The sequence below is a fragment of the Mastigoproctus giganteus genome, chromosome 12 (genome assembly GCF_048544385.1).
Source record: "Mastigoproctus giganteus isolate SK-2022 chromosome 12, ASM4854438v1, whole genome shotgun sequence".
In the NCBI taxonomy this organism is placed as follows: domain Eukaryota; kingdom Metazoa; phylum Arthropoda; class Arachnida; order Uropygi; family Thelyphonidae; genus Mastigoproctus; species Mastigoproctus giganteus.
In genome coordinates, this window is record NC_143586.1 from 1,264,032 (window position 1) to 1,289,904 (window position 25,873).

Genomic DNA, 25,873 nt, shown 5'->3' on the forward strand with positions numbered 1-25,873 from the left:
AATATAACTGGATAGATCCTATCCACCCTAGGTGCCTTTTTTATGTTTATCTTCAACAATTTCTCCTCCACTTTCCTCTCAGTTATTACAAAATCATCTAGCTCACTGCCAGAGTTTAATACACCTCTGGTATTCCCCTCCCTGAATAACTCCTCATGTGTGAATGTAGACGCAAAATACTGATTTAGTTTGTTAGCCACCTGAGCAGGATCATCAACAGTTGAACCATCAATATCCAGTGGATCAATCTGATTCATCCCTTTCCTTCTAGAGTTTAAATAGGTAAAGAACTCTTTGCTGTTTTTCTTTGCATCCTTTGCCAAAGATTTCTCATAATATGCCTTTGCCTGCTTAATCTCCTTTGTGATTTGGTTACAGACCAGCTTATATCTATCAAAGGCTTCCGTGGCACCCATTAATTTATATGTATCCTAAGCATTTTTCTTCTCTGCCACATGTCTCATTAGTTCATCTGACATCCATTTAGGCCTAAAAACATACCACTTTTGCTACTCATTTAGATTTAATACATTATTCAATATGAAGTTGCTAATTGCAGCCATCCACTGGTCATGCTGATGAGAGACCAGCAAGTTTTAAAATTGCTATTATGAGTGTTTTTTTTAATTTCATTTTTATCAGAATAAAATGAATAACAGATTCATATTTTATGCTCTTTTACTGATGCTATTCAATTTAGAACAAAATTAGTAATTCCTAGGTTAGGTAGCTCCTAGGTTAATTCATCATTTAGAGAGGTGCCTCCATAGCCAGGTGGACAGGAGCAGCAGCAGTGCATAGCACACGCTTCTTGATTAGACCGGGGTTCGAGCCCGTGACCACCAAATATGGAGGATGGGAAAGGTCAGGGAATGACCACTGCATATCCCCGGAGCAATATGGCCTTAGTTGCTAATGCTCCTAGAAACCAAATAACAACATCATTCAGAAAAGATGTCATTTCTCTGTTGGGCAAAAGCCTACGTCTTGTCTCTGTCACTGAAGATGGCAGAGCATCCCCAAAACAATAGGACATAAAAATAATAATTGGATAATGGTTTTGCTGCTATTGATAATCAACAGACTATCAGTAGCAGCAAAACATAGATATTAGAAAGGGTTACACGGCAAAACTTTAATTTTAGAAAAGCTTTTGAAATGGTCCGATGTTAACATCATGTGCATAAGATGGAGTAGTGTGCCAATGGCAATATCTTCCTACAGTTTGTTAACTGGCAGAAGATACAGAGTGGTTATAAGCAGACAGTGCTCTAAATGACATATGTTATGATAGGGTTCCTTGTGTTTCTAATTATCCTTATTGATATTGACGATAGTATCACAACTTTCATATCAAAATTTGCTAAATATTAAGGTGGGCATTGCATTAATACTTAACTTTGTATCAATTTAAAAACTTTTAAAAATCCTGCAAGTATGCAATTTGATAGATCAATACACAAATACCACGTTATAGGCCACGTTATGCCAAGGATCTGGGTATATTCTTACCATGTGTACGCCATATCCAAAAATTTTATTACTTCATACAGCATGTCCCACCCACTTTTTCTTACCATTGAATATACCATGAATTGTCAAACTAATAGAGCAAGCTTATCTGCGAACAGATCTAAATCTCCCAAACACTTCCTAATTCATTTCACAAATTTACGTGGTCTCAATTCTAATCTCAACGATGTCCATTTCCACTTACAGTCTGCCAAACCCCATGTACTTTTTCTGACAGAATCTCAGTTATCGGTTGATTCAACAACTGCTCATCTCAGATGCCCAAATTATTTGCTGAATGATTCCTTTTGCCTCAAAGGTGGTACTTGTGCATATGCCCATTCTCATCTTCCCTGACTTGGCAATTTAGCATCAGCATTAGCATTAGCATTAGTAGAGGCATTTGATGCAAGAAAGCAAGCTTATGCAGCATCAGCCAAAAAAAAAAAAAAAAAAAAAAAACAACTTCCATTTCACCCCTCTGTTCGTTCAAAATATCTGTCCAACTGAGCCTTAAACTTATTTAGGATATCAACTTCCACGACAAGGGATGGAAGTCTGTTCCACCAACAAACCACCCGCTGGCTAAAGGCAAATTTCCGCACGTCTATCCTACATCTGTCTTTCCTCAATTTGAATTTATGCCCTCTCAGGTGATTATTCTGAGCGAGAGGAAGAATCCCATCAGCATTGAGCATGCTCAAACCATTCAAGGCTTTATACACCTCTATCAGATCACCTCGCTGGTGACTAGTCTCCAGACAGTGAAATTTGCAAAACTTAAGCCTTTCTTCATAAGAGCACCCCTTTGTTCGATTCACTAATCTTGTTGCCCTTCTCTGTACTCGTTCCAGCAGCTCTACATCCTTCTTGAAATGAGGCCTCCAGGCCTGTATACAGTACTCTAATGTGGTCTGACCATTGCCTTATACAAGGGAATAATCACCTCCTTATCCCTGCTAGAAAAATTCCTATATATCATTGACAATACCCATGAGCTACTTTTGCAGCCCGTCTGCACTGCTCAGAGAACTTCATATTTGCCTGCACAACCACCCCCAGGTCCCTTTCATACTCTACCACTGTCAGTGTAGTACCACAGAGTTGATACGTTGTTCTGGGGTTGCTGTTTCCCATGTGTAGTACTTTACATTTGTCAATGTTAAACTTCATTTGCCACCTCTCAGCCCATCTGCTCACCCTTTCCAGATCCTGTTGAAGCAGCATAGTGTCAGTAGTGTCCTTGACAACCCTGCCTACCTTTGTATCGTCTGCAAACTTCGACATTAAGCTTGATATACCCTCATCAATATCATTTATGAATACAGAAAACAATAATGGACCCAACACTGGGCCCTGATGGGCTCCACTAATAACATTAGTCCACGACGAGCAGTGTCCATTGATTACCACTCTCTGTCTTCTCCCCCTCAGCCACCCCTTTATCCACAGCAGCAATTTGCCTCCAATGCCACACTGCTCCAATTTGTGCAGCAGTCTTCCATGTGCAACAGTATCAAAAGCCTTTCTAAGATCCAAGTATATAATATCAAAGTTATTCCCTGCATCCAGTTCCTTTGATTTGGAATCTTCTCTCTTTGATCTTCTCTGGCTTAAAATCTCTCTACCTCATTGGGTCAAATTCATCTCTTGCCTCTACCATTCTCCCAACTCCACTAATCATTTGGAGCTCGCTGACTTCCTCTCTCTCTTTGCAACTTGACTTTCTCCAGTCCAACTTTCCTAACAGTGAGGTAATTTTATTTGTTGATTTTAATGTTCACAACTCCAGCTGACTTCCATTTTCTAGTCACACCAACCCAGCTGGTCGAGATGCTGAGGCTTTTGCTAATACTAATGACCTTGCACAGATTGTTCATTTACCTACAAGAATACCAGACAATCCTAACCATACAGTCAACAATGCTTGATCTTTTTCTCACAAACAACCCTTCTAAGTACATGTTCGAAGTGATAGGTCCTTTAGGCACTTCAGATCGCAACTTGGTGATTTTGTTTCTTCTCCAATGGAGCATTTATCTCATGCCTATTCCCAATCCCGTGTTGTTTGGCATAACAAGGATGCAAAATGGGATGACCTGCGAGATTTCTTTTTTTCTTTTCCTTGGTCAGATTACTGTTTCAAAACTTCAGATGTCAAAGTTTGCTCAGGTCGTGTCAGTGAAATTATTCTTGCAAGAATGGAATCCTTTATCCCACACTCAACTTTAAAATCTCGTCCTTTATCTAAACTTTGGTTTTCCAATAAATGTGCTAAATCTGTTCAAGAGAAGAACGTTGCATATCATAATTGGCTTGTTTCTAATTCTTGTTTAATTTTCTCACCATTCCCAACATGCTCCATTCAATGCCTCCTGTGGTCTTCCATTAAAAGGAAGAAGGATTTTGACGAATCTTGATGCTAAGAAAGCTCCAGGTCCGGATGGTCAAAACCTGTGCTCCTGAACTTACTCCTGTTCTATGTCGCCTTTTTTTTTTATTTTCTTATTCCAGAGGTGTTTTTCCTTCTGCTTGGAAATTTGCTCGTATCCATCTAGTTCCCAAAAGGGGTGACAAATCCCTCCCATCCAATTATCATCCCACTACAATTACTTCTACTCTTTCTAAAGTAATGGAGAAATCAATTAACCCCCCACTCTTAAACTACCTAGAAATCTTCCGTCTGATCAACGATCGCCAGTATGGATTCCGTCAGTGTCGATCCACTGGTGATAATCTAGCTTAGTTACCCTTTTATGGACTAATTCAATAGAAAAGTTTGGTGAAACACAAGTAGTTGCTTTTGACATCTCAAAGGCTTTCGATCGTGTCTGGCAGAAAGGTTTTCTAAACAAGCTTCCATCTTATGGTTTGCCAATTGTTTTTTGTAATTGGTTATCCAGTTTTCTCTCTGATCACTCACTGAAGGTGATAATAATAATAAGATTCTTTATTAACATAAATTTTATACAATAGTGATTCCTTACACAGAAAGCCAGAGGAATCTTACAATTTGTTGTTTATACAAGAGATTTTGGCACCTCTGTAGCCAGGTGCCAGGAGCAGCAGTGCATAGCACATGCTTCTTGATTAGATAGGGTTTGAGCCCTTGAGCCACCAAATACGGAGAATGCGGGAAGGTCAGGGAATATGGAGAATGCAGGAAGGTCAGGGAATACGGAGAATGTGGGAAGGTCTGCATATCCCCGGAGAAATATGGCCTTAGTTGCTAATGACATAACTGACATGAATCAGATGACATAACAGGGTTGACAGTAGAGGAACTGGTAGCAGGAAGTGATCACGGAGTTCTACGGTGGATGATGACGAGAGAGGTAGCAGAAGTAAAAGGCAAAGGAATGGATTTTAATTTCAGAAAAGGAAATTACGATGCCTTAAGGTACTACATCGCTTCTATTAACTGAGTAAATATCATGCAGAAAATGAATACAATTGAACTGTGGTACGCTTTTAAAACATTAATCACAGATGCCTTGAATGCATATATACCATTAAAAAAATACTCCACGAGGAGGGTTCCAAGTTGGATGAATAGTGAAGTTGCCACATTACTTGAGCAGAAAAAGGTAGCATGGAAAGGTTACAGAGCAATAAAAGGTACTGGAGCCTATAACAGCTAAAAGGTGATGTGTAATAGAGCCACAGAAAAGGTTCGACAGGCAAAGGAAGTTTATCAGACATCACTAGCAAACAGAGCAAAGAGGGGGGGATAAAGAATTCTTCACATATATAAATGCCAAGAAGATCAGGAAAAACCAGATCGGACCTTCACGTAAGGGAAAGGGGATAGTATTAAATACACCAGGTCCCATTGCAGATGAACTCAACAGTTATTTTGCATCGATATTTACAAATGAAAAACCTTTTTTGGCAACGGGAAATTGTGGGAGCGAAGTTAAAAAATATGTAATTAATGATATTGAAATTTCGCAAGATTATTTAATGAAAACACTTTCGAGCCTACAGACCAGTAAGGCTCCTGGAGTTGATGGAATATACCCTATAATCTTAAGGGAGGCGGCAAGCGAGTGCATTGAACCATTGAGGCTAATAATGCGAGCATCACTAGACTCTGGGGAGATTCCCTTGAATTGGAAAAGTGCCAATGTATCTCCCATACATAAGGGTGGCTCTAAAATTGAAGTTAGAAATTATCGACCTGTCAGTCTGACTTCAGTAGTAGGGAAAATCATGGAGGCAATGATCAAAGGTGGAATTCAGGATCATTTGGATCGAAGTGAAATTGTCAAGGATTCTCAGCATGGTTTTGTAAAGGGAAAATCATGTTTAACAAATCTGGTTCGCTATTTTGAAAGGGTCACTCACAAGCTGGATTTAGGGAATAATTTCAACACTGTTTATTTAGATTTCAGCAAAGCTTTTCACTCAGTCCCACACGTGCGGTTGCTTTATAAGCTGGAACAGGATGGAATCACTGGGAAAATCCTTACATGGATAGAAGGAGGCTTTGGGGCAGGAAGCAGAGGGTTGTGATAAATGGCTATTCCTCAGATTGGGTTGATGTAAGAAGTGGGGTTCCCCAAGGATCAGTATTAGGACCACTGTTGTTTTTAATTTTCATAAACGACATTGATGAAGGGATAGAGGGCGTGATGTCTAAATTTGCAGATGATGTTAAAATTGGTAGAGTAGTTAATGATCACTGTCAAGCTGAGCTTCTTCAGAGAGACCTAGATAGACTTCAGGAATGGTCAGAAAAATGGCAGCTATGCTTTAATCCGACAAAGTGTAGGGTATTACACCTGGGAAACAGTAATCCCAAAATAACTTATTCACTTGGTGGAGTTCAACTAAACCCAGTACTGGAGGAAAGGGATTTGGGTGTTACGATACGGTCAGACATGAAATTCTCTGAGCATTGTAAACAGGTTGCAAGGAAGGCCCATGGTGTCCTATCGATGATCTATCGAACTTTTGCAAGTAGAGATAGGAACGTGATAATCCCATTATATAAGGCTTATGTTTTTTTTTTTTTTTTTTTTTTTTTTTTTTTTTTTAGGAGCATTAGCAACTAAGGCCATATTGCTCCGGGATATGCGGTGGTCATTCCCTGACCTTTCCGCATCCTCCGTATTTGGTGGTGACGGGCTCGAACCCCGGTCTAATCAAGAAGCGTGTGCTACGCACTGCTGCTCCTTCCCACCTGGCTACGGAGGCGCCTAAGGCTTATGTTAGACCACACTTGGATTACTGTGTTCAAGTATGGAGACCGCACCTAAAGAAAGACATCGAGCTTCTTGAAAGGGTGCAAAGAAGGGTAACTCGCCTGGTGAGATCGGCAAAAGGGCGTCCTTATGAAGAAAGACTTCGAATATGTGGGTTGCAGAGTTTGGAAACTAGACACCTTAGAGGATATTTGATTGAGGTGTTTAAGGCTCTGAGAGGCATCAGTAAAATGAATGAGGACAAAATTTTCAAGATTATAAATGATGCTAGAACTAGGGGACATAAATTCAAGTTACGGGGGGAAATATTTAGTTTGGACTGCAGGAAACTTTATTTTAGCCAGCGAGTTAAAAATTACTGGAATAAGTTGCCTTCATGGGTGGTAGAGGCCGACAGTTTGGGGAAATTCAAAGGTCATCTGGATAGTACCTTCGGGTAAGAGAAGCACATAGGATGATAGGTTTAATTTCCTTTTTTTAATTTTTTTTATTACTTATTATTATCTGTTTATTTTATTTATTTATTTTTTTGTTTTTATCATAGTTTTGTTCGGATACTTTTTTTTTTTTTTTTTTTTTGGCTGGTGCAGCATAAGCCATAGGCTTTCTTGCACCATGTGGTCATTACTAATAATCCTTCTAAAAACCAAATAACAACATAACAGGCGTCTCCGTAGCCAGGTGAGAAGGAGCAGCAGTGCATAGCACATGCTTCTTGATTAGACCGGGGTTCGAGCTCGTCACCACCAAATACGGAGGATGCGGAAAGGTCAAGGGAATGACCACCGCATATTCCCGGAGCAATATGGTCTTAGTTGCTAATACTCCTAAAAACCAAACAAACAAACAAACAACATAACAACAACAAATGATTTTGTTTATTAAAAAAAAAAATAATAAAAATAATAAAAATTAAATAATAATAATAATTAATAGATCAAAGCAAAGAAGTAGTAATTACAGCGAAAAAGGACTACAGGTTGAACAGAACATGAAACGACATCGGTTAACTAACTAAGATCTTCACTTACATAAATGTCCTTTACAAACAGCAAGATAGGACAAGATGCCATCGCGATACGCCTTGCTATATGATGTTAGATGGCTCTCTGTCTTCTAACTTCTCCACTAATGCCGGTGTCCCCCAAGGTTCAGTTCTTTCCCCTACTCTTTTCCTCTTGTATATCAATTACCTTCTTCCATTGACTGGAAATCCTATCCATAGTTTTGCTGATGATAGCACATTGCATTCAACTTTCCATTTTGAGAAACCTTGTCCTGCTCAATCAGCTTCAACTTCTCGAAAATCTGCTACCAATTCCTTAAACGCCGATCTTCAGGTAATTCTCCAGTGGGGCAAAGACAACTTAGTTGATTGCAACCCTTCTAAAACTCAGTCTTGCCTTATATCTCATAAACAGGATTCTTCTGCTCCTATACTTATCTTTAGTGACACTCCGATTTCTAGGCAAAATGATATATCTCTTTTGGGGATTAACCTGACTTCTAATCTCTCTTGGCACAAGCACATTACAAATATTGCTTCCTCTGCATCTAAAAAACTTGGTTTTCTCTTTCGCTCTATCCTTTACTTTTCTTCCAGACAGCTGCTCACTCTGTATAAATCGCAAATCCGCCCTGCCATGGAATATTGTTCCCACATCTGGAATGGTGCCCCCAAAACCTCTCTCAGACTTCTTGATTACATTCAGAAGAGGGCAGTTAGGTTAATTAATGATTCATCTCTAACAGAGTCTCTCCACTCGCTGTCTCAAAGAGGGCGCCTCCGTAGCCAGGTGGGAAGGAGCAGCAGTACGTAGCACACGCTTCTTGATTCGACCGGGGTTCGAGCCCGTCACCACCAAATACGGAGGATGCGGAAAGGTCAGGGAATGACCACCGCATATTCCCGGAGCAATATGGCCTTAGTTGCTAATGCTCCTAAAAAAAAAGAAATCAAAATCAAAAATCAAGTCTCAAAGACGTACTGTTTCTGCTGCATGCCTCTTCTACAGATACTTCCATGGGCACTGTTCTTCTGAATTTGCTTCTATAATTCCCGCTCTCTCTTTCAAAACAGTTTGAACACATGCAGCAATCTGCCAACATCCATTTACTGTCCAACTTCAGACTCACAGAACCAACTTTTCATATTTCTTGTTTATTCATTCAACTGCCATTTTCTGGAACAACCTAACTTCATACGTATTTCCTAAAATTACAGTCTACAGAAGTTTAATTCAATGTCAACAAATATCTTCTTTCGTCTTCTCAACCTCCAACCCAAGCACGGTACTAAGTACTATAGGTTTCTAATACCTCTCGTGTTTGGGGTTTACATAAAAAAATAAATAAAAAAATAAAAAATAAAAATAAAAAGTGTTTTTACCTAGAAAGGCTTCAATTCTCCAAATTCCAGCATCTCGAGACTAGGCACGTGTGATGAGATCTTGTTGAGGTGTTTAAAGCATTGAATAGATTGAATGTTAATGGTATTTTTCTACTTGCTGAGATTACACACCTGAGGGGGTGGGGAGTAAATTCAAGTTGACGAAGGATAGATGTTTGCAGGATATATCGGTTGAAGTTTGCCTTCATCTACCAGGTGGTTGATTGTTGGAACAGGCTTCCATCTGTTGTTGTGGAAGTAGATGGGTTGAATAAATTCAAGGGAGAACTAGACAAGTTCTTGAAGTGTTTTTTTTTTTTTTTTTGGCTGATACTATATAAGCTTGATTTCTTACATTTACTGCTATTACTACTACTAAATCACAATATAATGAATTCCCACTGACTGGAGGCACAATAATAAGGTCAATAATACTGTTCTCCCATATGACATCACTATACCCCGAACTGATCGAGAAATATACTGCTCCTGCTGCTGTGAGAGTATTAGCATTAGCAAAGGCACATGATGCAAGAAAACAAGCTTATATAGCATCAGCCAAAAAAAAAAAAAAAAACCCTTATTTCACCCATCCACTTGCTCCAAATGTTTGTCAAGTTCTGCCTTGAATATGTTTAAGCTATCAACTTCTAAAACGACAGATGGAAGTTTGTTCCAGCGATCAACTACCTGCTAGCTAAAGGCAAACTTCCGCACATCTGTCCTACAACCATCTTTCCTCAATTTGAATTTATGCTCTCTCAGGCGATTATTCTGAGCAAGAGGAAGTATCCCATTCCCATTGGGCATGTTCAAACCATTCAAGACTTTATACACCTCAATCAGATAACCTCGCAGGTGCGTAGTCTCCAGACACTGTAATTTGCAAAACTTAAGCCTTTCTTCGTAAGAGCAACCCTTTGTTTCATTCACTAATCTTGTTGCTCTTCTCTGTACTCGTTCCAACAGCTCTAGATCCTTCTTAAACTGAGGCCTCCAGACCTGTATACAGTACTCAAGGTGTGGCCTGACCATTGCCTTATACAAGGGGATAATCGCCTCCTTATCCCTGCTAGAAAAATTCCTGTATATCATTGACAAGACAGCATGAGCTACTCTTGCAGACCATCTGCACTGCTCAGAAAACTTCATATCTGCTTGCACAAATGCCCCCAGGTCCTTTTCATTCTCTACCACTATCAGTGTGATATCACTTCTCAATTTGCACTTCTCAGCCCATCTGCACAACTTTCCTAGATCCTGTTGCAGCAGTGTACTGTCATTAGCATCATTAACAACCCTGCCAACCTTTGTATTGTCTGCAAACTTGGGCATTAAGCCTGATATACCATCATCAATACCATTTATAAATACAGAAAACAACAATGGACCCATTCAGTGTTGGGTCCATTGTTTGCTATTCTTCGTGGACTAATAACATTAGTCCACGAAGAGCAGTGTCCACTGATTACCACTCTCTGCCTTCTTCTCCCTTTTATCCATAGCAGCAATTTGCCTCCAATGCCACACTGCTCTAATTTGTGCAGCAGTCTTCCATGTGCAACAGTATCAAAGGCTTTTCTAAGATCCAAATATATGATATCAAAGTTATTCTTTGCATCCAGTTCCTTTGTGATTACATTATAGTATCCAATCAAATTAGTCAGACAAGACTTCCCCTTAACAAACCCATGCCGTTTCCGAGATATAACTGAAGTCATGTCTAGATGATCCTGCAATGCTTCTTTAACCAGTGCCTGCATTAATTTCCCTGGAACAGAAGTTAAACTAACAGGTCTATAATTACTTGTGTCACCCTTTGATCCTCCTTTGTGGATTGGGGTCACATTTACACATCTCCAGTCCATGAGTACCTCCCCTGAGTCAAGGGACGCTCTCATAATTATGGCTAAGGCTTTGCTTACTTCCTTTGCTGCCTCCTTTAATATAACTGGATAGATCCCATTCACCCCAGGTGCCTTTCTTGTGTTTATCTTCAACAATTTCTGCTCCACTTTACTCCCAGTTATTACAAGATTATCTAGCTTACTGCCAGAGTTTAATACACCTCTGGCATTCCCCTCGCTGAATAACTCCTCATGTGTGAATGTTGATACAAAATATTCGTTTAGTTTGTTAGTTACCTGTGAACTATCGTTATCGAAGTACACGTTATACACGAAGTATCGAAGTGGACCAATCTGGTTCATCCCTTCCTTCTAGAGTTTACATAAAGAAAAGAACTCTTTGCTATTTTTCTTTGCAACCTTTGCCAAAGATTTCCCATAATCTGCCTTCGCCTGCCTAACCTCCTTTGTAACTTGGTTATTGACCAGCTTATACCTATCATATTCTTCTGTGTCACTTATATAAACTCTAAAAGGAAGGGGATGAATCTGATTGGTCCACTTGACATTGATGGTTCGACTGTTGATGATCCTGCTCAGATAGCAAACAAACTGAATGAGTATTTTGCATCTATATTCACACATGAGGAATTATTAAGGTTTGAAAATGGCAGAAGGTTATCAAATTGTAGCAGGATACTTAATGATTTTGTAATAACTGAGAGCAAAGTGGAAGAAAAACTGTTGAAGTTAAACGTAAGAAAAGCACCTGGGGTGGATGGGATCTATCCAGTTATATTAAAGGAGGTGGCAAAGCAACTAAGCAAACCCTTAGCCATAATTATGAGAGCATCCTTGGACTCAGGGGAGGTTCCCACGGGCTGGAGATGTGCAAATGTATCCCCAATTCACAAAGGGGGATCGAAGGGTGACATGAGTAATTACAGACCAGTTAGTTTAACTTCTGTTCTGGGTAAAATAATGGAGTCGCGGGTTAAAGATGCATTGCAGGATCATCTAGACAAGACTGCAGCAATAATTCAGACACAGCATGGGTTTGTTAAGGGAAAGTCTTGTCTGACGAATTTGATAGGATATTATGATGTGGTTACAAAGGAACTGGATGCAAAAAATAATTTTGATATCATATATTTGCATTTCAGGAAAGCCTTTGACACTGTTGCACATGGAAGATTATTGCAAAATTGGAGCAGAATGGTATTAAGGGTAAGTTGCTACAATGGATAAAAGGATGGTTAAGTGCGAGAAGACAGAGGGTGGTAATCAATGACTAATGTTATTAGTGGTGTCCCACAGGGTTCGGTGTTGCGTCCACTGTTGTTTTGTATATTTATCAATGATATTGATGAAGGTATATCAGGCTTAGTGTCGAAGTTTGCAGATGATACAAAGGTTGGCAGGGTTGTTAATGACAGTAATGGCAGTGTGCTACTGCAACAGGATCTAGATAATTTGGGCAGATGGGCTAAGAAGTGGCAACTGAACTTTAACCTTGACAAATGCCAAGTACTGCATATGGGTAGAAGTAACCTCAGAGAAACGTACCAACTGTGTGGTACTACACTTAAGGTGGTAGAAAATGAAAAAGACCTGGGAGTAATTGTGCAGTCAGATATGAAGTTTTCTGAGCAATGCAGACAGGCTGCCAGGGCAGGTCATGGGGTTTTGTCAATGATATATAGGAATTTTGCTAGTACGGAAAAGGAGGTGATTATCCCTCTGTATAAGGCAATGGTCAGGCCACGTCTTGAGTACTGCATACAGGTCTGGAGGCCTCATTTTAGGAAGGATGTAGATTTACCTGAGCGTATACAGAGAAGGGCAACAAGATTGGTGAGGAGAATGAAGGGATCCTCTTATCAAGAGAGGCTTAAGTTCTGCAAATTGTAGTGGCTGGAGACTAGGCACCTGCGCGGTGATCTGATTGAGGTGTATAAGGCCTTGAATGGGTTCAGCACGCTGAATTCTGATGGGATCCTTCCACTTGTTCAGATTACGAACCTAAGGGGGCATAAATTCAAATTAAGGAAAGACAGATGTAGAATAGATGTGTGGAAATTTGCCTTTAGCCAGCGGGTGGTTAATTGCTGGAACAAACTTCCATCTGTCGTGGAAGTTGATAGGTTGAATAAATTTAAGGAGGAACTGGACAGGCATTTCGAGGGAATGGTGTGATTTTTTTTTTTTTTTTGACTGATGCTGCATAAGCTCATACATTTGCTTTCTTGCATCACATGCCACTACTACTACTACTACTACTACTACTACATGTTAATTTATATGTATCCCATGCATTTTTCTTCTCTGTCACATGTCTACTCTGGTTGTCAGTTGAACTAATGAGACATGTGGCAGAGAAGAAAAATGCATGGGATACATACAAATTAATGGGTGACATGGAAGCCTATGATAGATATAAGTTGGTCTGTAACCAAGTTACAAAGGAGATTAGGCAGGCAAAGGCAGAATACGAAAAATCCTTGGCAAAGGATGCAAAGAAAAACAGAAAAGAGTTCTTTACATATTTAAACTCAAGAAGGAAAGGGATGAATCAGATTGGTCCACTGGATATTGATGGTTAAACAGTTGAGGATCCTGCTCAGGTGGCTAACAATTTAAACGAGTATTTTGCATCTACATTCATGCATGAGGAGTTATTCAGGAAGGAGAATGATGTAGGTAAAGTAAACATTGGCAGTGAGCTGGATGATTTTGTAATAACTGAGAGGAAAGTGGAGGAGAGATTGTTGAGGATAAACATAAAAAAGGCACCTGGGGTGGATGGGATCTATCCAGTTATATTAAAGGAGGCAGCAAAGGAAGTAAGCAAGCCCCTAGCCATAATTATGAGAGCTTCTTTGGACTCAGGGGAGGTACCCATAGACTGGAGATGTGCAAATGTAACCCCAATTCACAAAGGAGGATCAAAGGCTGACACAAGTAATTATAGACCTGTTAGTTTAACTTCTGTTCCAGGTAAATTAATGGAGGCACTGGTTAAAGAAGCACTGCAGGATCATCTAGACAAGAATTCAGTTATAGCTCAGACGCAGCATGGTTTTGTTAAGGGCAGGTCTTGCCTGACCAATTTGATTGGATACTATGATGTAGTCACAAAAGAACTGGATGCAGGGAATAACTTTGATCTTAGAAAGGCTTTTGATACTGTTGCACATGGAGACTGCTGCACAAATTGGAGCAGTGTGGCATTGGAGGCAAATTGCTGCTATGGATAAGGGGATGGTTGAGTGGCAGAAGACAGAGAGTGGTAATCAATGGACACTGCTCAACGTGGACTAATGTTATTAGTGAAGTTCCTCAGGGTTCAGTGTTGGGTCCGTTGTTGTTTTCGGTGTTTATGAATGATATTGATGATGGGATATCAAGTTTAATGTCCAAGTTTGCAGATGATACAAAGGTTGGCAGGGTTGTTAAGGACACTACTGACGCTATGCTGCTGCAACAGGATCTGGAAAGGTTGAACAGATGGGCTGAGAGGTGGCAAATGAAGTTTAACATTGACAAATGTAAAGTACTACATATGGGAAACAGTAACCCCAGAGCAACGTATCAACTCTGCGGTACTACACTGATAGTGGTGGAGAATGAAAAGGACCTGGGGATAATTGTGCAGGCAGATATGAAGTTCTCTGAGCAGTGCAGACGAGCTGCAAGAGTAGCTCATGGTGTCTTGTCAATGATAAAGAGGAATTTTTCTAACAGGGATAAGGAGGTGATTATTCCCTTGTATAAGGCAATGGTTAGGCCACATCTTGAGTACTGTATACAGGTCTGGAGGCCTCATTTCAGGAAGGATGTGGAGCTGATGGAACGGGTACAGAGAAGGGCAACAAGATTAGTGAATGGAACAAAGGGTTGCTCTTATGAAGAAAGGCTTAAGTTTTGCAAATTACAGAGTCTGGAGACTAGGCACCGGAGAGGTGATCTGATAGAGGTGTATAAGGCTTTGAATGGTTTGAGCATGCTCAATGCCAATGGGATTCTTCATCTTGCTCAGAATAATCAGCTCAGAGGGCATAAATTCAAATTGAGGAAGGACGGATGTCGGATAGATGTGCAGAAATTTGCCTTTGGCCAGCGGGTGGTTGGTTGGTGGAACCGACTTCCATCACTTGTTGTTGAAGTTGATAGCCTAAACAAATTTAAAGCTCAACTGGACAGGTATTTCGAACGAACGGAGGGGTGAAATGGGAGTGGTGTGTGTGTTTTTTTTTTTTTTTTTTTTTTTTGGCTGATGCTGAATAAGCTTGCTTTCTTGCATCATATGCCTCTACTAATGCTAATGCTAATGCTAATACTCCACCAACAAGATCCATTTTATTTGTACAAAGTTTAAGTCCCCCATCATAACATATTTATGCCATGATGGGGACTTTAATCTTCAGTCGGCTTACTCAATCCATTTACATCTAGATATAGGGTGAAAACATGATACAAAATTGGCAATATCTTTTATGTGATTTCATGTAAATAATAATGGACTGAATTAACAATGTACAACAAACATACCCCCCCCATTTAATACAGTGTAATGTTTATTAATAGGTTGATAGATACAAACCTTCTGATTGCTGTCTTGTAGTGTTGCTAATTCCTCTTGAACTTTCTTCATTTTAGAATCTAAGGACACCTTTTCCAACTGAAGTTTTTGGCGAGCACCTTCTTCTTCTTCTAATCTAAATGAATGCAATTAAAATGAGTACATTTCTTTTTTTTTTTTTTTCTTAAATGACTAATATAGTAAACCTAGAAATAATATAGCCCATTACACAACAGGTCATGTCAACTCCTCTGAAGAAAGAGCAAAATTGGGAATATGGTAGATGAAATCAATAATTTCCTTAGTTTAAGCAACGTCTTCACCATAATGTTAAAAGATGTGTCAGGTCTAATAACTCCCATACATCAAATGTTTTTACATTATTTTTTCTTTTATCTCTTGGTAAAACACTAAAAAATCAAAATTTAGGCTGTTGTTTTGAGGTTTTAATCAAAAGTAGGAGTTATTCATAACACCCTTGGCTATAAAACTTATATAAATCAGCCATGAATATATATTTCTCACTGAAATTTTTTTTTTATTAGTGAAATATAAATGGATTACAATTCAGTATCAATGTTGTATCAAAATTCTGTACTATTTAAAAAATGGTAATCAAAAATAATGCAGCAAGTTTTTGGCCTTCGTTATTCTCTTACTTGCTACTAACAATAAGAGGCAAATTAAAATCACACTTGCCATTTGCATTAGATGCTCTGGTCAACTCATTTTACTTTTCATTCAACTATCTCAAAATTATTTCAAATATCTCAAACCACACAGATTCTTTGACAACATGAATATTCTAAATCTGGGAATAATTCTGTTGCACTCAGACTACTTTTATAAGAAGCATGATGCCTCCATTCCCTCCTGTCTTGCCTATTGTAAATTTCCTTATAGTGAACAGAGAAAAATTGATTGTTGGAACAAACTTCTATTTGGTGTTGTGGAAGTGGGAGTTTTGAATAAATTTAAGGAAGAATTAGACAAACTGTTAGAGGGAATGTACAAAAAAGGTAAGAGAAGAAGGTTAAGTACTATTCAGCTTGTACCTTTACATCATTTGCTACTACTAATATTAAATATACATGTCAGAGTAATAGTAATGACAGTATAGGGAAAAGAGGTAGGAGAAGAAGGTGAAGAATTAGCATTAGTAGAGGCACATGATGCAAGAAAGCAAGCTTATGCAGCATCAGCCAAAAAAAAAAACAAAAATACTCTCCCATTTCACCCCTCAGTTTGTTCCAAATACCTGTCCAGCCCAGCCTTAAATTTATTTAGGCTATCAACTTCCACAACAAAAAATGGAAGCCTGTACCACCAACCAACTACCTGCTGGCTAAAGGCAAATTTCCAGACATCTATCCTGCATATGTCTTCCTCTTGCTCAGAATAATCACCTCTCAGGTGATTATTCTGAGCAAGAGGAAGAAACTCATCAGCACTAAGCATGCTCAAACCATTTAAGGCTTTATACACCTCAATCGGATCACCTCACAGGTGCCTAGTCTCCAACACCGCAATTTGCAAAATTTAAGCCTTTCTTCGTAAGAGCAATACTTTGTTTCATTCACTAATCTTGTTGCCCTTCTCTGTACTTGTTCCAACAGCTCTACATCCTTCTTAAAATGAGGCCTCCAGTACTAACCTATACAGTACTCAAGGTGTGACCTCACCATTGCCTTATACAAGGAGATAATCACCTCATTATCCATGCTAGAAAAATTCCAGTATATCATTGACAAGACACCATGAGCTACTCTTGCAGACCATCTGCACTACTCAGAAAACTTCATATCTGCCTACACAATTACCACCAGGTCCTTTTCGTTCTCTACCACTGTCAGTGCAGTACCACAGAGTTGATATGTTACTCTGGGATTACTGCTTCCAATATGTTAAGTACAGGTCACTGCTGAAAAAAAGCCATGAATTAGGATTGAATTTGAAAGTGTCTGCAATTCTGCCCAGACACGATAGGAGAGAGTATATGATGAGAGCCTTGTCGATCAATTCGGCCCTGGAAAGATTGTGCAAGGCTCAAGAGGTAGAATTTTTTTCAACCTGGTCTGTACTTGTTAACAGGAGAGACTGCTTCTACAGGGGTGGAATACTTTTAAATAGAAAGCGTGCAAGAACTGTGTTAGGTGGGTCTGAAAACTGCTAGCTTGGGGGGATAAAAGGACTAATTGATTAACAGTAGCCACTGGCAGAGGTGAAAGTGATTCTTGCACTGCTTCTATTGGAATGAGCAGCAGCCTGGAAAACAAGATGCACGATATTTCAGAGACTGCTGGGAGTCATTGCGGTACAAGTAAACACATGGGTTGTGTTAAGGTAGGTAAGAATAGGAACAGGAGTATGTACAGTTGCGTATACACCAATTCTAGGAGTTTGTGGAGTTGGACGATGTGTTCGCAGTTATCCCCAGAAATTCAGGTGACCGAATCTTAGACCACCTCAACTCTCTGTCACCTTTCATAAAATTCATGATTGAGCTAGAGTCGAACAACACCACACCATACTTAGACGCCCTTTTCCGGTGCGAGGGCACTTGCCTGAAGACAACAGTCCATCATAAACCTATGTGTGCTGGCCAATTTACTAACTTCCGGTTAGCACATGCATGTAGCCATCTTCTTGCCACTGCACGAACCTTACTAACTCGCACCTGGACACACTCTAGCTTTGTAAATGAGAGGCGCACCGAAATTGCTAAAGTCAAGGCGGATCTTACGAGGTGTGGCTATCCCATCAATACCCTTGACAGGTGTGACCTACAGACACGCGACCGACAGAAACATCCAAGGTGATGACTCAGCCACGATCACCTTTATCCCATACTACTCAAACCTATCACAACAGGTCTGTAGAATCTTAAAATCACATGAGTAGAACTCCCAGGCAGAAAATTACGATCCCTCATCTCTAAGTTAAAAACACCTGTCCCCACCCTACTACAAAGTGGATTGGTCTACCACATCTCTTGCCGTGAATGCGCTAGCTGCTACATCGGGGAAACTGGGAGTCTTTCCGAACACAAAAGAGCAATCCACTTAGCAGATGTAGAGCAATCAGATATTGCCGAACACATTTGGGCAACCCACCATGACATTGACCCACACCACAATGTCGTGATTGTGGATAAGCCCGCCATTATCTGCGCCGCGCCTGGTTGGAGTCGTTAAACATCAAATGCTCCAATACCTCAGTGAATAGGAACAGTGGTTGTCAAGTCCACCCTATCACTGAAGCAACGATCCTGTCCATTGACAAACGCTGGCCACGTCCACATACATCACAGCCACAGGCTTCAACATCAAACAATTATCCACGCACTTCACGTACAAGATTGGCAGTACACGCCTCCATTCTAACTGTCATTTCATTTCAACTGAAGAAGGTTAACTAAACAACTGAAAAGTTTGTATCTAATCTAATCTAATATAAGGTATGTATATTTCCTATTATTGTTAAACCTGTCACAATCAGTATTTTTGTATCCGTTTCACTGTGGGCAACTGTAATTTAGTGAATCCAGATGAGATGCAGGATATTTAAGAGACGGCTGGGAGTCATTGCGGTACAATTAAACACATGGGTTGCTAAGGTAGGGTAGCTAAGAAAAAGAACAGGTGCATGTATACTTGCGTGTACACCAATGCTAGGAGTTTAGTAAATAAATTTGATGAAAAATGAGGTATTGCTCAAAACATCAAAGGCAGATATTGTGGGGATTTCAGAGACATGGTGTCACACAGATATAAAGAATGCAGAACTGGAATTTGGGGAGTACAATGTCTACAGAAAGGATAGACTGGATAGGAAGGGAGGAGGGGTTATGCTATTAGTTAAGAAATACATAAAATCCAAGGAAGTGAAGCCAGTCGACATCGCTGGACAGTGCAGTGTCGAGTCAGTTTGGTGTGACATAAGCACTGGGAGATCAAAATTGAGAGTGGGAATATGCTATAGGCCTAATGACTCTGATGAGTATAATAAGAAACTGTACAGGGAAATAAAGTGGGCCAGTAAATCAGAGAGTCTTATAATGGGGGATTTTAATTTCCCAGATATTGACTGGAATTTGTGGGTGCTCACTCTCACACTAGCAAGGCTGATGTGGATTTATTGGATGATTGTTTTCTACATTAGCATGTTCGGGAGGCAACTAGAGGGAGTAATACTCTTGATTTGATTATCATTAGTGATTCTTCATGCATTAAGAATCTGCAGATAGAGTAACCACTAGGTGGCAGTGATCACAGTGTGCTGAAGTGGGATTTACTCAAAGAGGTAACTACAATCAGGGGTAAAGGGAAGGGTAATTGCTTTTGTAAAGGTGATTACGATGGTCTGAGACGGTATTTAAATTCTATACAGTGGGACCAACTGATGATGTTACCAACAGCAAATTCAAAATGGGAAGCATTCAAAGAAGTTATCTTGGAAGCTACTAGGCTTTACATACCAACTAAGAAATATTGTTCAAGGTTTAGGCCTAAATGGATGTCAGCTGAACTGATGAGGCATATGGCAGAGAAGAAACATGCATGGGATACATACAAATTAACACATGACACAGAAGCCTATGATAGATACAAGTTGATCTGTAACCAAGTTACAAAGGAGGTTAGGCAGGCGAAGGCAGATTACGAGAAATCTTTGGCAAGGGATGCAAAGAAAAACAGCAAAGAGTTCTTTACTTATGTAAACTCTAGAAGGAAGGGGATGAATCAGATTGGTCGACTTGATATCGATGGGTCAACTGTTGATGATCCTGATCAGGTAGCTAACAAACTAAATTAATATTTTGCATCAACATTCACACATGAGGAGTTATTTAGCGAGAGGAAAGCCAGAGGTGTATTCAATTCTAGCAGTAAGCTACAGAATCTTGTAATAACTGAGAGTAAAGTGGAGGAGAAAATGTTGAAGATAAACACAAGAAAGGCACCCGGGGTGGATGGGATCTATCCAGTTATATTAAAGGAGGCAGCAAAGGAAGTAAGCAAACCCTTAGCCATAATTATGAGAGCTTCCTTGGATTCAGGGGAGGTACCCACAGACTGGAGATGTGCAAATGTGACCCCAATTCACAAAGGAGGATCAAAGGCTGACACAAGTAATTATAGACCTGTGAGTTTAACTTCTGTTCCAGGAAAATCAATGGAGGCTCTGGTTAAAGAAGCACTGCAGAATCATCTACAAAAGACTTCAGTTATTGCTCGGACACAGCATGGTTTTGTTAAGGAGAGATCTTGCCTGACCAATTTGACTGGATACTATGATGCAATCAAAAAAGAACTGGATGCTGGGAATAACTTTGATATCATATATTTGGATCTTAGAAAGGCTTTTGATACTGTTGCACATGGAAGACTGCTGCACAAATTGGAGCAGTGTGGCATTGGAGGAAAATTGCTGCTATGGATAAAGGGATGGTTGAGGGGGAGAAGACAGAGAGTGGTAATCAATGGACACTGCTTATCATGGACTAATGTTATTAGTGGAGTCGCTCAGGGTTCAGTGTTGGGTCCATTATTGTTTTCTGTATTTATAAATAATATTGATGATGGTATATCAAGCTTAATGTCCAAGTTTGCAGACAATACAAAGGTTGGCAGGGTTGTTAAGGACACTACTGACACTATGCTGCTGCAACAAGATCTGGAAAGGTTGAGCAGATGGGCTGAGAGGTGGCAAATGAAGTTTTGCATTGACAAATGTAAAGTACTACATAAGGCAAACAGCAACCCCAGAGCAACATATCAACTCTGTGGTACTACACTGACAGTGGTAGAGAATGAAAATGACCTGGGGGTAATTGTGCAGGCAGATATGAAGTTCTTTGAGCAGTGCAGATGGGCTGCAAGAGTAGCTCATGGGGTCTTATCAATGATATACAGGAATTTTTCTAGCAGGAATAAAGAGGTGATTATTCCCTTGTATAAGGCAATGGTTAGGCCACACCTTGAGTACTGCATACAGGTCTGGAGGCCTCATTTCAAGAAGGATGTAGAGCTGCTGGAACAAGTACAGAGAAGGGCAACAAGATTAGTGACTGGAACAAAGGGTTGCTCTTATGAAGAAAGGCTTAAGTTTTGCAAATTCCAGTGTCTGGAGACTAGGCACTGGTGAGATGATCTGATATAGGTGTATAAAGCCTTGAATGGTTTGAGCATGCTCAATGCTGATGGGATTCTCTCTCTTGCTCAGAATAATCACCAGAGAGGGCATAAATTCAAATTGAGGAAAGACAGATGTAGGATAGATGTCCGTAAATTTGCGTTTAGCCAGCGGGTAGTTGGTTGGTGGAACAGACTTGCATCCCTTGTTGTGGAAGTTGATAGCCTAAATAAATTTAAGGCTCAGCTGGACAGGTATTTCGAATGAACGGAGGGGTGAAGTGGATTTTTTTTTTTTTTTTTGGCTGGTGCTGCATAAGCTTGCTTTCTTGCATCATATGCCTCTTCTAATGCTAATGCTAATTATAGCACAATTAAAGCCATAAACACCTATGCAGCCACAGTACTAATATACACATTCTGGGTCATAGATTGGACTAACACTGAGCTAGAAGATATCACGCGAAAGACAAGGACAATGATGACCAAGAGCCGCCAACACCACCTGAAGTCAGCAGTGGAGGGACTGACAATAGCTTGGAAAGAGGGAGGAAGGAAGGGATCTGATAAACCTGACAGAGCAACAGAAAACAGCGATAGTTAACCTGAAGGATTACTTCGGGAACAACACAGCACCACTCCACCAGGCCATAAGGAAGATAGATAAGTGGTATACCTCGCTCAACCTAAGCAAAGAACCCTATCCCACCCAGACAGCACAAGAAATGAAGTTAGAAAGATAGGCAAAGAAGACATTCCTTGGCACACACTACAATGATCTCCATCAAGGTCACATCGATAACACTGCTTCCAATGCATGACTCCCAAGCAAGACACTCTTCCCCAAAACTGAAGGATTCATGCTTGCCATCCAAGATCAGGTAATCAACACCAGAAACTACAGAAAATTCATCGCAAAGGAGCCCAAAATGTCAGATGACACATTTTAACGATGCCACCTGGCCTCAGAAACAATCCAACACATCACCGCAGGGTGCAAGGTCCAGGAAAAAACAATTGAATAAAGGAAGTGTACCATACAACAAGTACGAACCCCAGGCAGTACTAGAGACCTGAACCCATAAGCTGTACTGTGACCACGCAATAATAATGGATAAGACCATTCCGCACAACAGTCTGGACATAACTCTTGTGGACAAGATAGAAAAGGCTACCTACCTGATTGACATAGCAGTGCCCAACATTAGCAATATCCAGAAAACCTATATAGAAAAAGGTAGGAAGTACACGAACTTGAGACATGAAGTCAAGAAGATGTGGCATATGCAAGAAGTATCGACCATCCCGATCATCGTGTCAACCACCAGTATGGTGGGAAAGACTCTACATAGCAGCCTTGCAGCAATAGGTCTCCCAGAGAACACCTGCAAGGAACTCCAGAAAGTCGTAATCCTTAACACCTGTAGGATAGTCAGAGATTTCCTCAACCAAAATAACACCAGACATTACAACCACCCTGTATACTTGGTAACAGTACCCGTCATGGAATGGAATCACCCAATCAGGAAGAAATAATATAAGAGTAATAATAATAATAGTGTCTTATTAGTTCATCTACAATCCATTTATGCCTAAAGCTTGAACAATATTTCTTAGTTAGCATGAAAAGCCTAGTAGCTTCCAAGATTGATTCTTTGAATACTTCTAATTTTAAATTTGCTGTTGGTAACATCAGCAGTTCGTTCCACCGTACAGAATTTAAATACCATCTCAGACCACCACGATAATCTTTACGAAAGCAAAAACCCTTACTTTTATTGCTGATGGTAGTTACCTCTTTGAGTAAATCCCACTTCAGCACTCTGTGATCAATGCCACCTAGTGGTTCCTTTATCTGCAGACTTAATGCATGAAGAATCACTACTGATAATCAGATCAAGAGTATTACTCCCTCTAGTTGCCTCCCGAACATGCTGATGTAGAAAACAATCATCCAATAAATTCACAAAAAACATTGCTAGGGTGCGAGTGACTATCCCACAAATTCCAGTCAATATTTGAGACATTAAAATCCCCCCCTCTTCATTATAAGACACTCATTTACTGGCCCCCTCAATTTCTCTGTAGAGTTGTTTTTTATACTCATCATTGTCATTAGGCGTATAACACACTCCTACTCTCAATTTTGCTTTCCCAATGCTTATGTAACATTAAACTGACTCAAAACTGCTCTGTCGACCCATGTCGACTGGTTGTACTTCCTTGGATTTCATGTGTTTCTTAACTAATTCCATAACCCCTCCTCCCTTCCTATCCTGTCTTACCTTTCTGTACACACCGTACTCCCCAAATTCCAGTTCTGCATTCCTTATATTTGTGTGGCACCAAGTCTCTGATATCTCAACAATATCTGCCTTTGATGTTTTGACCAACACCTCAAATTCATCATATTTATTTACCAAACTCCTATCTTAACACAGTCCATGTATTTACTTGTTGCGCAATGATTCCCAGCAGTCCCTGAAATCCCCTGCACCTTGTTTTCCATGTTGCTGCTCATTCCAATAGAAGCAGTGCAAGAATCACTTTCACCTCTGCAGTGGCTACTGTTAATTTTTAGTCTGTGAATCCCCCAAACTAGCAATTTTCTGACCCACGTAACACTGCCTCGATAGCATCAGCAAATATTCTTGCACCCTTTCTATTTAAGTGTTCCCCATACCTGTAGAAGCAGTCTCTCCTGTTAACAAGCACTGACCTGGATGAGAAAAACTCTACTCCTTGGCCTTGCACAATCTCTTCAGGGCGGAATTGATCGACAAGGCTCTATCTCATCATATACTCCCTCCTATTGTGTCTGGGCAGAATTGCAGACACTTTCAAATTCAACCCTAACTCATTGCTTTTTTTCAACATTGACCTGTACTTGTTAAGTAATTCCACCGGTCTCTTTCTCTTAATATTATTAGTGCCAATGTATCTAAAAAATTACCTTTTATGCCCTTAAAAGATGATATCTGCTCTACAATGTCAACCTTTGCCAAGGCAGACATACCCTGGTCCTCTTCCACCTATCCTTTTTTGCACAATATATTCCCCGTTTCTCTGACAATAGAGTCATCGACAACAACTAGTTCCTGTGGGACCAGTGCATTCTGCCTTGGGGGTTGCTTCTGTGTTGAGTGATGTTCAAGTGCAAGCTCTGGCATTATGTGGGCAGCTGTGTGCTTGATGGGTGCTTAATTTAATTTAAATCTTTTGAGGGCATTTACCCTGTCTTTCAAGCTCTCATATAGGCCCATAAAAATGCTGAGTCGCACCTGATTTCCTCACACTCCTTACATGGCGCACACACGCACACACAGATACACGCGCGCACACACACACACACACACACACACACACACAAATACATTCCTCTTGGTAATATCATGTCCCATTCCTGATTGTCCACAAACATGAAACAAGCAGTACATTTCAAAAGGCTGTGATTCAGAGGGCAAACTCCTAGCTCACTTCTTCTCTGAGCCACAGCATTTCCATTAGCTTGAGCCTGCTCTGATCTGCCCTTTGCTGCTCTGATCTGAGTCATGATATCCCTATAGTTATATCACACTACATACATATATATATTCAGTAGCAAGTATTATCTCTGGTGTATGTTATATGAATTTAGTATCTAGTATCAAGTTATATGTATTAATTTATAATGTTACATTAGTAAAATCTAAGTCGTTATACGTATTTAGTTAAAAAATTACGTTTGTAACAACTAAGTATAATTTAAATAAATTTATATTAATAAATTTAAATATCTATTGCCACCCACATGGTTCAAAATCTCCGCTAGCTATCTAGGCCAAACCACCAATTCTTAAAGCTGTACAAATATTACTGTCCTACATTACGATCTACATGACAATTTAAATGATTAAATCACATAAGTAGTGCTATAATTTATGATTTTTAATACTCTGCTGATACTGATTACACTGCTACATGTAGCAACTACCAGTATTTGCTGTATCGATACGAAAACAATGGGAGTAGATTCGAATGATTCTATCAATACAATGCCAGCCAAAATTGACTGTTTTCTTTGCAATTACAAGGCCAAGTAAAAAATAAATGCACCAATTTAATCAGCAAATCACTAAAAAATTATAATACTAAATTTAAATGGAAAGAAGGAAAGAGGAAATTAATACAGGGAATTAATAGAGGAAATTAACTTACATACA

At 39.9% G+C, this 25,873-nt stretch overlaps 1 protein-coding gene across 1 annotated transcript in view; it reads right to left on the bottom strand.

Annotated features, from left to right (window-relative positions):
* Window positions 1–25,873, bottom strand: part of LOC150076628 (uncharacterized) — a 1,101,557-nt gene that overhangs the window by 384,966 nt on the left and 690,718 nt on the right. Inside the window, exon 22 of the mRNA XM_090386980.1 lies at window positions 15,559–15,673. Coding sequence (XP_090243106.1) covers window positions 15,559–15,673 — 115 coding nt within the window. The remainder of the gene's footprint in view (window positions 1–15,558; window positions 15,674–25,873) is intronic.